The 14,681-nt window shown below is 46.6% G+C and overlaps 1 protein-coding gene across 1 annotated transcript in view; it reads left to right on the top strand.

The window, feature by feature from the left end:
- The window catches only part of dcc (DCC netrin 1 receptor), a 506,882-nt gene that overhangs the window by 247,437 nt on the left and 244,764 nt on the right, over positions 1-14,681 (top strand). Inside the window, exons 11-13 of the mRNA XM_037692532.1 lie at positions 5,855-5,996; positions 10,073-10,183; positions 11,300-11,494. Of these exons, the coding sequence (XP_037548460.1) occupies positions 5,855-5,996; positions 10,073-10,183; positions 11,300-11,494 (448 nt within the window). The remainder of the gene's footprint in view (positions 1-5,854; positions 5,997-10,072; positions 10,184-11,299; positions 11,495-14,681) is intronic.

The following is a 14,681-nucleotide window of genomic DNA, read 5'->3' as shown; positions in this document are numbered from 1 at the left end:
GGGGGGGGGGGGGGGGGGGGGGGGGGTCGCTGGCCTGGGTTCTGGTCGGTCCTCGGGGCTATGTGCCGGTCCGTGGCCTGGGCCCCTGGTGGTGCGGCTGCCTCCTGCTCCTAGATGGATGTACTGGAGCCTCCCTCCCCTGGTGGATCTTGGAGAATGTGGGTGCCTATTGGGGTCAGTGGGGGAGCTGGCCCCCTGGGAGGGCATTGCCACCTCAGTTGTTCCCCCCCATCCCAACATCTTCATCCGCCCACTCCATCACACCACCACTCAAGCAGGGCCTTGGGGTTCAGGTGCACTACTGAGTTGCGGGGAGGATCCTCCATCTCCATGGTTCGTGGAGACCTGGGCCCCAATTTTATTAAACAACCTAGACACTTACATATAACATTCTCTCGACACATGCATATATAGGATCTGGAGTGGGCACACGGTGGCATATAGGGGGTGGGATGTGTAATCATTTTCACCTCTGGGACCTGTGCCCACTCTCATATGTAGCATGTAGACATTTAGGGTTCTGGGCAAGGGTTGGGGAGGTTAATGAGCACTGCCTGCTCTCTGGGGAGGGGGTGGGTCTGTGCCAGTCGCCACCTCATTCCCCCCCCATTTTAAACACACTATATAACAACATGCATCAACACCTTATTTGAGTGGGAGGAGGGAGGAGTTGGGTCTTCCTGTTTTCCTTAAACCCTCGTTCTCCATTTGACATTTGGAGTCGAGGCAGGGAGGGGGGTAGGCTTCTTGGTTGGGGTCTGAGCTGTGGGTGGGTGTTGGGCCTTAGGGGGCGATTGGGGGTGGGGCTAGTGCTCCGGTTCTTCCTGGGTTGTTTGGATCTTTTGATCAGGGTTCCTGGTTGCGATGGCCGGCCCTTTGGCTGGGGTGGCTGCCGGGTTCTGGCAGGGGGTCGGCTGTGGTTGTGTGTGTGTGGTCGTTGGTGGTGCATGGCGGCGGTCGGGGCATTGCTTCACTTTGACGGGGTGCTGGCTGTTCAGCCTGATGTGACATTTGCGTTGGGGGGTGCTGTGTGTGTGGGGGGTGTATGGGTGGCGTGCCTGAGCTTCTCTGGGCCTGTGTTGTGGGGCTGTAGGGATGCATTGGTGTGCTGGGCCGGCCTTCCTCAGCTGCTGCTCCTTGGGGCCGACTTGTGGTTGTTGTCGGGTGGATGGGGCGCATGGACGGCCCGACAGAGGCTCTGTCGGGCTGTCTCTGTGTGCCTGTTTATGTCTCAGGTTGGGTTTTAGGTGGTCCCCTCTCTTGGATCAATTTTGGCCCCCCATTTGGTGTGTCGAGCTCCCCTCTGGTGGTGGGCCCCCTGCCACTGGTGCATTAGCGGCTCTCAGCATCTGGGGCTGGGTGGTAGGGTGTGTGCGGGCCCGCCCTGGTGGCTGCCTGCCGGGGCCTGGGTGCCCTGGCTCTGTCGGGCTTCTGTTGGGGGGTGGTATGACCTCGGGACTCGGTGTCCATGGCCGGATCTACTCTGGAGGGGCGGGTTGCCAGCGGGGCCTGTGGACTTGTCGCTACAGCCTCCTGGGGTTTCTGCATTGTGGTTGCTGGGGATCGCCCAGGGCTTCCCTTTGCTTCTCTCTCTGGGGGGTGCGGGTGTCCCTGTTGGGGGACTCCTGGAGTTCCAGGCTTGGGGACCACTGTGTGTCTGTGGTTCCGGTCTTCCCTGTGTTACCATCGTGTCCTGTGGAGATGGGTCTGTGGGTCCCCACTTCCACTATTGAACATTTTTATGGAGAAACCTTATAGTGACAAGCATGCTCACACAGGTGTTTAGATTCAGGTGTTTATCAGATACACACTCAGTTGGGTTGTGGTGGCCACTAAATATATCTTGTATTACCATGTACTGTATAAAATACTTTCTAATGATGTTATAAGTATCATTATATATGTTGTTTGTTGTTGTGGTTTCTCGGTTTTGTCTTGTTGTTTTTTTTTTCTTTTCACAGGTCTAGAGGCAGACTTCAATTATGTTGATTTGTGTTCTCTTTATCCCTCTCTCTCTCCTCTATTCCTATCTCCTTCTTTACCTTTTAACCCTGCTCTCACTTTTCTGCTTTGTTATCTTCTTTGTTTTTCATCCCCATGTCCATTACATCTGAAACAAGCCCAAAGCAAATTCTAATAAAGTAATAATAAAATTAAAATTAATTAATTAATTAATTAGTTAAAATAAAAAAAATAAAAAAAACTTGACAGCAGAACTCCAAAAAGACAAAGTCAATATGTCTAACAGCATTCTTGACTTACAAGCTAGAAGCATGAGGGACAATATAATAATACATGGTGTGCCACAAGTCAATAATGAAACTTACCATAAATATGAAGAACTGCTTAAGGCATTCCTAGTGGACAACTTGAGAATGAGGTCGGAGGTAGCTGAAACTATTCGCTTCTCAAGAGCCCACCGTATTTGGAAAACTACAGCAGACCAAAAAAGACCTTGTCCCATTGTGGTCAAAGTCATTGACTCCAGGTTGAAGTCTGCCGTCATGTCCAAGGGGAGAAAGTTAAAAGGATCCAACTACTCCATCCGTGATAAATTTCCACCAGAGATCATGAATAGACCGAGATACTAGCGGAGGCTAGAAAAAGCAAGAAGAACACGCGCCTGACTGTTGATAAACTTTATATCAATGGGCAACTGTACAGGAATTCTCATGTCACATACTGGTTGTGTGGAGGAGATGGAAACACTATCCCCGGACTTCAGGCTATTGACGATGACGTCATCAACGCGACACTATTACCATGACAACCAGTGAATACTTAAGCTCCTGCTTAATTTTACTTTGACAACTCTGTTTTTCATTGTACACAGCCTGTTTTGTGTAGGATTGAACAAGCTCTAGAGCAATGTGGATATCCTAACTGGGCCTTCCTGAAAGCAGAGAAGAAACCCAAACAGGACTCCAGTCAGCCATCAGGTGAAAAGGAGGAACCCAGACCCAGACCAGTGGTCATTCCGTATGTTGAGGGAGTATCAGAGAAACTGAGACGTTTATTTTCTAAACATAACGTACCAGTGGCTTTTAAACCCCAAAATACATTACGGCAAAGACTGGTTCATCCCAAAGATCCAGTCCCCCGGCACAAACAGAGTAATGTTGTGTATGTTGTTCAGTGTCAGGAGGGCTGTGATCAGTCTTACATCGGGGAAACTAAACAGCCACTGGCCAAAAGGATGGCCCAGCACAGAAGATCAACATCATCAGGCCAAGACTCTGTGGTCTACACTCATCTCCAGGCCAGCGGTCACTCTTTCAAGGATGAAGATGTTCACATCCTGGACAGAGAGGAACGATGGTTTGAGAGAAGAGTAAAGGAGGCCATCTTTGTGAAAAGAAATCGTCCATCATTAAACAGGGGTGGAGGCCTCCGGGTTCAACTGTCCCCCTCTTACAATGCTGTGATTGCTAGTATCACTCAGCCCTCTGTGAACAGTAAACAGCCATCAGTGTGCTAATGATCCATTGTTAGGCTGATGGTCCTTTAGAATCAGAATCAGAATCAGAATGCCTTTATTGTCATTATACGCAGTACAATGAAATTAAGAGCCACTCCTTTTTCCAGTGCAAAAACACGCCTTAAGAAAACACACATTAAACACACACTAAAAATATAAAAAATGTAACGCAATATAGATATAATAATGAAAGTAAAAAAATACAAGTATTACACAATTGTATTGCACATTATGGATATTAGTGAGGTAGTTAAGGTGACTGAGAGTATGAAATGTCAGTAGTATTGCACAGTAGAAGTCCAGGGGTTTGGGAGGTTAGATTATTAAATCGGTGCATATGTGAGTTCAGTGAGGTAATGGCTTTCGGGAAAAAACTGTTCTTGAATCTGTTTGTTCTTGTTCTGATGTACCTGTAGCGTTTCCCTGAAGGTAACAAGTCAAACAGTTCAAAACCCGGGTGTGAACGTTCCATGATTATGTTTTCTGCTCTGTTGAGGCAGCGTGATGTGTAAATGTCCATCAGGGAGGGGAGAGGGCAGCCAATGATCTTTTGTGCTGTCTTGACTACTCTCTGAAGCCTCTCCCTGTCAGCCAGGGTGCAGCTGCCGTACCATACTGAGATACAGTATGTCAGCAGGCTCTCGATGGACGAGTGGTAGAAGGTCAACAGCAATTTTGTGTTCAAGTTGTGCTTCTTAAGGACTCTTAAGAAGTGTAGTCTCTGCTGAGCCTTCTTGATGACCGCTGTGGTGTTCTCTTTCCAGTTTAGGTCAGCAGAGATATGGACACCAAGAAGTCCTTCTGGATCATGTGAGCAGCTGGTTTTGGTTGTCAGCAGCAAACTGGTTGATCCACTCTGAGAAGGTGCTATTTAAGAGACTGAGCTGAAAACAGCACCTCAGACTGAGGAAGTCTCTCGGATGAGAGACGAAACGTTTCTATATTTTTTTACTTTGTTTTGTTTTTTGTTATTTTGAATGTCCAGAGGACCAGATTGAACTTTTTTGGATTTTTCTACCTGGATTATTGAGCATGCATCAGGATATTTATTATTTACATTTACAAACTGGACTCTATCAGATATGATTTAACTGCTTCAAGAGCTAACTAATAGTTCTTATGCTATTATATTATCCTATAGTATATCCTATATTATTAATTAGTCAGAAAGAAATGAGCCATAACCAAACAGAACCTATCAGAGTGATTCGAATGAATAAATGTCATCTTATCAGGACTACTATGGAACCTCTGGGAGTGTTAATGGTCAACCTCCGCTCCCTTGAGAATGTCTGTGGATCCCTTATCAGAGCGAGCTACCTGAATAAACCTTGTACCTTTCTTATTCAGAACTACTACAGAACCTCTGGCAGTGTTCATGGACAATCTCTCCACCTTTGCCGCCTCTCCTTCCCCTCTGCAGAATGTCTACATCACTGTGTTGTTTTATGCACGAGATTTTCTTTCAATTTCTGGCACTCTGCCTTGGCCAGGGCTTAGTGTCAGTTGTGATTTTTTTTGCCTCCTCACCCTGTTGTCACGTTTTCTCTACTTTTTGCCTGTCTAAACATGTCTCACTTGTAAATGAGTACCCGCGGCTAAATGTGATTAATCTGTATAAATAAAGGTTGAATTAACAAAAAGCCAACCCGGACCACACATGCAATCGTTGTAAACAAACTCCAGCTTAAATCTTGTATACATCCTGGACCTGTCCCAACCTGCAGACCTTTTAGTAATCTATTTATGACACCTTCTCTGGGAAATGTGGCAAAACTGTACACCCATCCCTGCTCATCTCACTGTTTGGGGTGGTCCCTGTGGATACGTCCTTCAGCAAATACAAGAAGGATGTAACGGCCAATGGCTCTCTTTTGGCCAGGAGGCTCATTGTGTGCAATTGGAAAGACCAACACCCCCCAGCCTATATATATTTGATAAGAGAGGTCATTTACCATATCCATCTGCAAAAAAGTCAGATACACCCTGAAGGGTTCTACAGGAAGATTCTAGAACACTTGGCAGCATTTTCTGTCATTTGTTGAGAACATGTATAAACTATTTATGTATGTGTGACTGACCCAGTGTGGGAGGGGTGGGGTGAGAAGGGATTTTGTTCTGTGTTCTTTTGCTTTCTTTGTGTGTTTTTTTTTTCTAAAAAAAAAAAAAAAAAAAGCAAAAACTTAAAACAAGATTGTTTAAAAGAATATTGTATATGAGTTACCTAATTCAAGCTGAAATATACGAACAGATCTGGGCTCAGATCTGGACTTTAGTCCACCTGTTGGAGACTGCTGTAGATCAATCAATAAACAAACAGGATGTGTTCCTGCAGAGCTATAAATTATTATTTTTATTTATTTATTTTGTCTTCAGAGCATCAAGGTGTCATGGCAGCCACCGCCTCGCAACGCTCAGAATGGGCTCATCTCCGCCTACAAGATCAGGTACAGGAAGACTGGTCGCCGCGGAGACCAGGAGGCCATCGAACCCAACAACTTCTGGTACCTGTTCACAGGTACGACTCTTAGGTCCATTTCACCATCCCGTGTTGTGTAAAGCCATCAGCTAAAAGTTTAAAGAGCGGCGATGATCAATGTGACTTCTTGTTTAATTATTAAAATTTGATTTAAAAAAATCATAATTTTCATGAATTGTTTGGATAAAATTATTAGGTAAAGGAAACAAAATGAACTCTTGTTACATCCCGGCTCACTTTGGACGCAACATAAATGATGTGAAACAAAAGTTTGTGTAAAAAAATAATAAGGGACAATTTATTTTGGCTGTGTTTACAAGATACTAAACAAAAACACAGCAATAGCTGGCGTTCTTCACACAGATTAACTAAAAACTAGAATAACTTATTGTTCTGAAAAATGACCGAAGTACTTGAAAACAAAGTGAAAATTCCAAACCAAACAAAATATTTAACCCATATTAACAATGATCAAACTAACACAAGTGGCTCCAGAATGAGAATTAAATCTCCTAACAAACAAATCTGTCTTTGCTACAAGGGTCACAGTCTGTCAGAGCCAATAAGACAAAGCAAGACAGTTGAAAACCACAATTTGGCTGCGCCACCAAAGATTGGCATACTGCACATTAAGCACAGAAGCTCTGACGGAAGAGCAGGGCTGGGTTTTATGATCTTCTTCCTCCTTCTGGCCTCCTTATTGACAATCGATGGATGGGCGGTGCCGTCCAAATCTCTTCCAGCCAATCATCTTTGGACAGGTGAGCCTTGAAGCCTTGGTCGAGAGTCCACCAATAGAGGGAGGCAGCAAGCCAGCAGCAACCAGGCAGTACAGAAAAAAACTACAAAAACTGCAAAAGAAGAAAGGCAGTACAGACCTGAGGCTGTAACACTCTGGAGCATCAAAACTATTCGCTGAATGCAGAACATTTGTTACGTACTGTAACCCCAGACTTTATGAGTATAGGCCAATGTTCCCTCTGCTGTGCACCTGTGCAATCTTGCACTGCTTTCACATTATATGCACACAAGAAAATCTACTGTATGCTGCGCAGTTGAGACAACTGCTCCAATGCCCAAGCAAAATATCTAGTTCTCCAGCTTTTTAATAAACTGTCAGCCTGAGCACAGCAGTCTCTATAATCTGCCTGTATGCAGCGCATACAGGAATGCATTCAGACTAGAGGGAAGGAAACACCCCACCACCCCCACTCATAACAGACCTGTGTCATGTGATTTGTGTGGCGACAATGGAAGTTTACGAAGAGGTAAAAATTTCAACCAATGAAATCACAGGTAAACTTTCATTCCAGTCAATCAGTGTCTTCTGGAGTTTTGGTGCTGAAATATATGAAGAAGCTAAGTAGATACAAGCACACTCCTTGCCTTCTAGATTTCCAAACTTTAAACTGCATATTTCATTGCATACCGAGGAATAATATTTGGCGTTGTGGATTTATCACAGAAGTTTATGGTCGTACGACATTAAGTAAAGGCGGTATGCTAATCCCATAATTTATAGCCATTTTTCATGCTAAGTGTTAGCAAACAGTAGCGTTTCGTGTATATCTGGATGGTCAAAAGAAAAGTTTACAAGACAGTTGTGAGACCAGCTATGCTGTATGGTCTGGAGACAGTGGCATTGTCAAAAAGACAGGAGAAAGAACTGGAAGTAGCAGAAATTAAGATGTTTAGGTTCTACTTAGGAGTGACAAGGATGGATAAGTTTAGGAATGGGATCATCAGAGATACATCACTGGTTGAACAACTGGGAGATAACGTTAGAGGGGCCAGACTGAGATGGTTTGGTCGTGTCCAGAGGAGGGACAGTGAGTATATTGGTAGAAGGATGTTAAAAATGCAGCTGACAGGAAAAAGACAAAGAGGAAGGCCAAAGAGAAGATATATGGATACAGAAAAGCCCATAGCTCCATTTCAGCATGATTTGACTTGGCTCGGTACGGTTCCAAGGCTTTTTCCACTAGCACTTTTTTGTGGAGCCAGCCCCTTTTTCAGGACCCATTTTTCTGGGGTACCAAGCGAGCTGAGCTGGCACCAAAACATGACGTCAGAACACTGTCAGTCACTGATTGGTCAGGGGCGGAGTCAGTGGATCTTTGATAAACTTTTCAAAACACCCGATCCACCATTTGCAATTACTCGAGCTTGGCGAAGCAGCTAGACCTATTTTTCTTCTTCTTCCTCTTCTTCTTTCGGTCTGTCCCTCTTCAGGGGTTGCTACATCAAGTCAACCTCCTCAATCTCACTCTGTCCTCAGCATCCTCTGTCCTCAGCATCCTCTGTCCTCACTCCAACTACCTCCATGTCCTCTCTAACTGCATCCATATACAGTATCTACTCTTTGGCCTTCCTCTTTGTTTTTTTCCTGGCAGCTGCATTTCTAACATCCTTCTACCAATATACCCACTGTTCCTCCTCTGGACATGTCCAAACCTTCTGGCCTCTCTAACTTTATCTCCCAGTTGTTCGACCTTTGCTGTACCTCTGATGATGTCATTCCTAATCTTATCCATCCATGTCACTCCTAAGGAGAACCTCAACATCTTCATTTATGCCACTTCCAGTTCTTTCTCCTGTCTTTTTGTCAGTGCCACTGTCTCCAGATCATACAATATAGCTGGTCTCACAAGTGTCATGTAAACTTTTCCTTTGACTTTTGCTGACACCTTTTTGTCACAAATAACTCCTGAAACTTTCTCCATCCACTTCATCCTGCCTGGACTCTCTTTTTCACCTCTTTACCACACTCCCCATTTTCTTGGACAGTGGACCCCAAGTACTTGAAGTCCTACAGCTGTGTGACCTCTTCTCCTTGTAGCCTCACTGTTCCACCAGCCTCCCTCTCATTCACACACATGTACTCTGTCTTACTATGGCTGACTTTCATTCCTCTTCTTTCAAGTGCATACATCCACTTCTTCAAGTTCTCTTCCACCGTTCTCTGTTCTCACCACAGATCACAATGTCATCTGCAAACATCATAGTCCATGGGGATTTCTGCATGACCTCATCAGTTAGTCAGTCCATCACCAGAGCAAACGAGAAGGGGCTCAGAGCCAATCCTTAATGCAATCCCACCTCCATCCTGAAGCTATCTGTCACTCATTCCTGGTTCTTGTGGGCCACTATCCTGCATGAATAGGATCAGCTGTCCCCCAATCCTGGTCCTTGGGGACCACAATTCTGCATGTTTAAAATCGAAGATCTGCATGATTTAGCTGTTCCTCTGCTTCAACACAGCTGATTTGAATAAACAAGTGATTAACAGACTTGTGCAGAACTTGAAGACCTGCTTATGAACAGAAAACAAATAAAACCTGCAGGATGGTGGCCCTCAAAGACCAGGACTGCACACCACAGCCCTAAAGGAATCTATGAAGCCATCTGCTCAAACTTGTCAGCTGGGCCTGGAGGCGACCGCCATGAGCTTAACGGTTGCTTATTGCTTTTGCTTAAAATGGCTGCCCCTAGTCTTTAGTTAGTCACCAGCGATCACAGCCGAGGGAAATACAAAATGGAAGATTTTTAGTCCAATATTCACTTTAAACAAGATTATAATTTTTCATCTTTCAGCTGATTCCTTCATCAGGGGTCGCCACAGCAAACTAAGCCACACAAAGACTTGGCAATTATTTTTTTTTACAACGGATGCCCTTCCTGACAACCACCGACTACCGAGCCACCACAGCACTCTGTGTGGAGCAGAGAGCTGCTATCTAGAGCACCAGGAGGAGCAGATGGTGAGGGTTAAGGGCTTTGCTCAAGGGCCCAGAGTGAGGCAAGTGAGGGTGGAGGCAGATGTGGGTGTCTCACCTATCCCACCCACATTTTGATGTTGTTTGTACTGGGAGTCGAACCGATGATCTTCCGATCACAGGCCCACATTCTCTAACCTCTGCGAAACCACTCCCCTTTTTTAAAAATAAGATGAAAATAGAATCCTTTTTTTCCCTCAGTATAAACCAGCCATGTTGTGAGTTTTCGACCTCTTCCTGTGGAGCCACAATCCTCTGATTATTCAAAGCAGCTCCGCTAAAGGGCTAAAAAGTTCAACAATAAATGTCATCTATAATGGCTTCTCCTCCTGTCCACAGGTTTGGAGAAGGGCAGTCAGTACAGTTTCCAGCTGGCAGCAATGACGGTGAATGGGACAGGTCCGGCCAGCGATTGGTACATTGCAGAGACCCCGGAGAACGACCTGGATGGTACATGTGTTTGTTTGAGCACTGTAATCTGTCCGACAACATCTTCCTCACAGTCCAAACATGCATAAATCTTTAAGCAGCAAATAGCTTCAGTGAAATGAAGAAGCTCAGGTTTCGTCTCCGGGGAGGAGGAGATGGAGTGCTGGGAACGTGGTGTAAGAGAAAGGAGTAAAATTTGATTTATTTATGGGTGCAAAATATAAGAATAATAAAGTGGAAAACATAAAAAATGTTTGTGACATCACAGTTTGTTTCTACATCCTCGTTTTAGTTTTTAATTTAGCTTTTGTTTTCTTCAAAGTGTAAATACTGTAAATCCATCTTATATTTCTGACTGGGAGTGGAAGCTTAGAACCTCGATGTTCTGGTCTGCAGGAAGTCACTAAAATCAAAACAGCAAACACATCCATGCTAACTGCGTTTACTTGGGTGTGTGTGTGGTGGGGGGGTGTCGGCTCAAGATGTTAATCTTGTTTCGATGGATGATCACTCAATAAAGTGATATGAAATGTCTCCCTCTGGGATTTGAGAGAAGCATAATCTGATTTGATGCTAAGGAATAACACCAAGTGTTAGGTCCTGGGAGGGTTCATTATGTCGCTAAATGGCTTAACACAGGGCTACTCAACTGGTGGCCTGCGAGCCATTTCCGGCCAGCTGGTGACTTCATCCTGCCAACGACTTCAGTAATTTTTTTTTTTTTTTGGGGGGGGGGTTCTGGGTTTGGGTTTTGGTTTTGGTTTTTGGGTTCTGTTTATTGCATTTATGATTCAATACAATAAAATAAACATTTTAAAGGTAACATATCATTGTAATACTTAATTGATTTACATAACAGCTTTAATCGCTGGGTGTACAGCCCCTGGCCTGCTGGCTTTCAGAAACTGTGGCCCCCTGCGCAGTTTTGTTGAATAGCTCTGGTTTAGCCTGTTTTTTTCCACAGTGGCTTAAAGTAACTTTTTTTTGTTTTGTTTTGTTTTTTTAATGACAAGCTTTGAACTTGAATTGGCACGATATAAAAACACTGAATTGAATTGAACTGAATTGAACTGAATCACAGAGCTGTAACCAATGGATTTTCTTCTTCTTTGATGTTTTTTCTTGTTGCTTTTTCAGAGAGTCAGGTACCCGACCAGCCCAGCTCCCTGCATGTCCGCCCTCTGCCCAATAGCATAATCATGTCCTGGACTCCACCGCTCAGCCCCAACATCCTGGTCCGAGGTTACATCATTGGATACGGCGTGGGAAGTCCATACGCAGAGACGGTCTGCGTGGACAGCAAACAGAGATATTACTCCATCGAAAACCTGGGTAAGGATTCTCAAGAGGGCTCAAAATACTGATGTGTAGGACTGCTGCCGTGTTCAAAAATAGATTTCAGGACGTATTACAAATGGACTGTACTTATATAGCACCTTTCTATCTTATCGAGATACTCAAAGTGCTTTACACTACATTCTGTGTCCTCATTTACCCATTCATACAGCACTCTACTAGATCTCTACAAAGCTAATTGAACAAATCATTCTAAAGAGACTAATCAGTGCTTTAGGTCACATTCATACACCAATGGGACACACATCAGAGGCAACGAGGGGTTCAGTGTCTTGCCCAGGGACACTTCGACATGTGACTGCTGGTGGATTCGAACCCCCAACTCCTGCATTGGAGGATGACTGCTCTAGCCACTCATCCACAGCCGCCCATTACATCATCCATCCATCCATCCATCCATTTTCTTCCGCTTATCCGGGGTCAGGTCGCGGGGGTAGCAGCCAAAGTAGGGAGGCCGAGACTTTCCTCTCCCCAGTCACTTGGTCCACCTGCTCCGGGGGAATCCCGAGGCGTTCCCAGGCCAGCCGAGAAACATAGTCCCTCCAGCGTGTCCTGGGTCTTCCTCTGGATCTCCTCCCGGTGGGACGTGTTCGAAACACCTCACCAGGGAGGCGTCCAGGAGGCATCCTAAACAGATGCCCGAGCCACCTCAACTGGCTCTTCTCGATGTGGAGAAGCAGCGGCTCTACTCTGAGTCTCTCCCGGATGATCGAGCTTCTCACCCTATCTCTAAGGGAGAGCCCAGACAACCTGCGGAGAAAACTCATTTCAGCCGCTTGTATCCGAGATCTTGTTCTTTCGGTCACAACTCAAATCTCGTGACCATAGATGAGGGTAGGAACGTGGATCGATTGTTAAATTGAGTGCTTTGCCTTTGACTTAGCTCTCTCTTCACCACGACAGACCGGTACAGCGCCCGCTTCACTGCAGACGCTGCACCTATCCGCCTATCGATCTCACGTTCCATTTTTCCCTCATTCGTTAACAAGACCCCAAGATACTTGAACTCCTCCACTTGGGGCAGGACCCCCTCCCTGACCCGGAGAGAGCACTCTACCCTTTTCCGGCACAAGACCATGGCCTCGGATTTGGAGGAACTGATCCTCATCCCGGCCGCGTCGCACTCGGCTGCGAACCGCTCCAGCGAAAGCTGTAGATCACAATCTGATGAAGCCAATAGGACCACATCATCTGCAGAAAGCAGAGACTCAATCCTAAGGCCACCAAAACGGATCCCCTCAACACCTTGGCTGCACCTAGAAATTCTGTCCATAAAAATTATGAACAGAATCGGTGACAAAGGGCAACCTTGGTGGAGTCCAACTCTCACCGGGAACAAGCCCGACTTACTGCTGGCAATGCGGACCAGGCTCTGACACCGGTCATACAGGGACCTAACAGCCCGTATCAAAGGGCCCGGTACCCCATACTCCCAGAGTACCCCCCACAGGGTTCCCCGAGGGACTCAGTCAAATGTCTTCTCCAAGTCCACAAAGCACATGTAGACCGGTTGGGCAAACTCCCACGCACCCTCCAGGACCCTGCTGAGAGTGTAGAGCTAGTCCAGTGTTCCACGACTAGGACGAAAACCGCACTGCTCCTCCTGAATCCGAGGTTCGACTATCCAACGGACCCTCCTCTCCAGAACCCCCTAATAGACCTTACCAGGGAGGCTTAAGAGCATGACCCCCTGTAGTTGGAAAACACCCTACGGTCCCCCTTTTTGAATAGGGGGACCACCACCCCAATCTGCCAATCCAGGGGAACTTCCCCAGATGTCCACGCAATATTCCAGAGTCGCATACGCCAATACAACCCTACAACATCCAGAGCCTTAAGGAACTCAGGGCGAATCTCATCCACTCCTGGGGCTCTGCCACCAAAGAGCTTTTTAACCACCTCGGTGACCTCAGCACCAGAGATTGGAGGGCCTGACCCAGAGACCCCAGGCTCTGCTTCCTCATTGGAAGCGTGCCAGTGGGATTGAGGAGGTCTTCAAAGTATTCTGCCCACCGACCCACGACATCCCGAGTTGAGGTCAGCAGCACACCACTCCCACTATAAACAGTGTTGGTGGCGTACCGCTTTCCCCCCCGAGATGCCAAATGGTGGACCAGAATTGTATAGAAGCCGAGCAGAAGTCATTCTCCATGGCCTCTCCAAACTCCTCCCATTCCCAAGTTTTTGCCTCAACGACCACTCGAGCTGCATGTCGCTTGGACTGCCGGTACCCATCAGCTGCTTCCGTGGTCCCAAAGACCAAAAAGGCCCGATAGGACTCCTTCTTCAGCCTGACAGCATCTCTCACCGACGGTGTCCACCACCGGGTTCGAGGGTTGCTGCCACGACAAACACCGACAACCTTGCAGCCACAGCTCTGGTAAGCCTCCTTGACAAAACAGGCATGGAACATGGCCCGCTCGGATTCAATGTCCCCCACCTTCCCCGGAACATGTTTGAAGTTCTCCCAGAGGTGGGAGTTAAAACTCCGTCTCACAGGAAACTCTGCCAGACGTTCCCAGCAAACCCTCACAACATATTTGGGTCTGCCAGGTCTGACCGGCATCCTCACTCACCATCAGAGCCAACTCACCACCAGGTAGTGATCAGTGGACAGCTCCGCTCCTCTCTTCACCTGATTGTCCAAGACATGTGGCCACAGATCAGATGAGACGATGACAAAGTCGATCATTGAACTGCAGCCTTGGGTGTCCTGGTACCAAGAGCACATATGGACACACTTATGCTTGAACATGGTGTTTGTTATTGACAATCCATGACGAGCACAGAAGTCCAACAACAGAACACCACACAGGTTCAGATCAGGGGGGCCGTTTCTCCCAACCACACCCCTCCAGGTCTCACTGTCATTGCCCACGTGAGCATTGAAGTCCCCCAGCAGAACAAGGGAGTCCCCAGGAGGTGCACTTTCCAGTACCCCCTCTAAGGACTCCAAAAAGGGCGGATAATCTGAACTGCCGTTTGGTGCATAAGCACAAATGACAGTCAGAACCCATCCCCCCACACCTAGGTGGAGGGAGGCCACCCTCTCATTCACTGGGGTGAACCCCAACACACAGGCACCAAGATGGGGGGCAATAAGTATGCCCTCTCCTGCTCGGCGCCTCTCACCAGGGGCAACTCCAGAGTGGAAGAGTGTCCA

This window comes from Nematolebias whitei, chromosome 18, assembly GCF_014905685.2.
Source record: "Nematolebias whitei isolate Nwh7 chromosome 18, NemWhi1, whole genome shotgun sequence".
Taxonomy (NCBI): Eukaryota; Metazoa; Chordata; class Actinopteri; order Cyprinodontiformes; family Rivulidae; genus Nematolebias; species Nematolebias whitei.
Note: the sequence above shows the minus strand (reverse complement) of the source record. Positions and strands in the feature narration are given on the sequence as shown.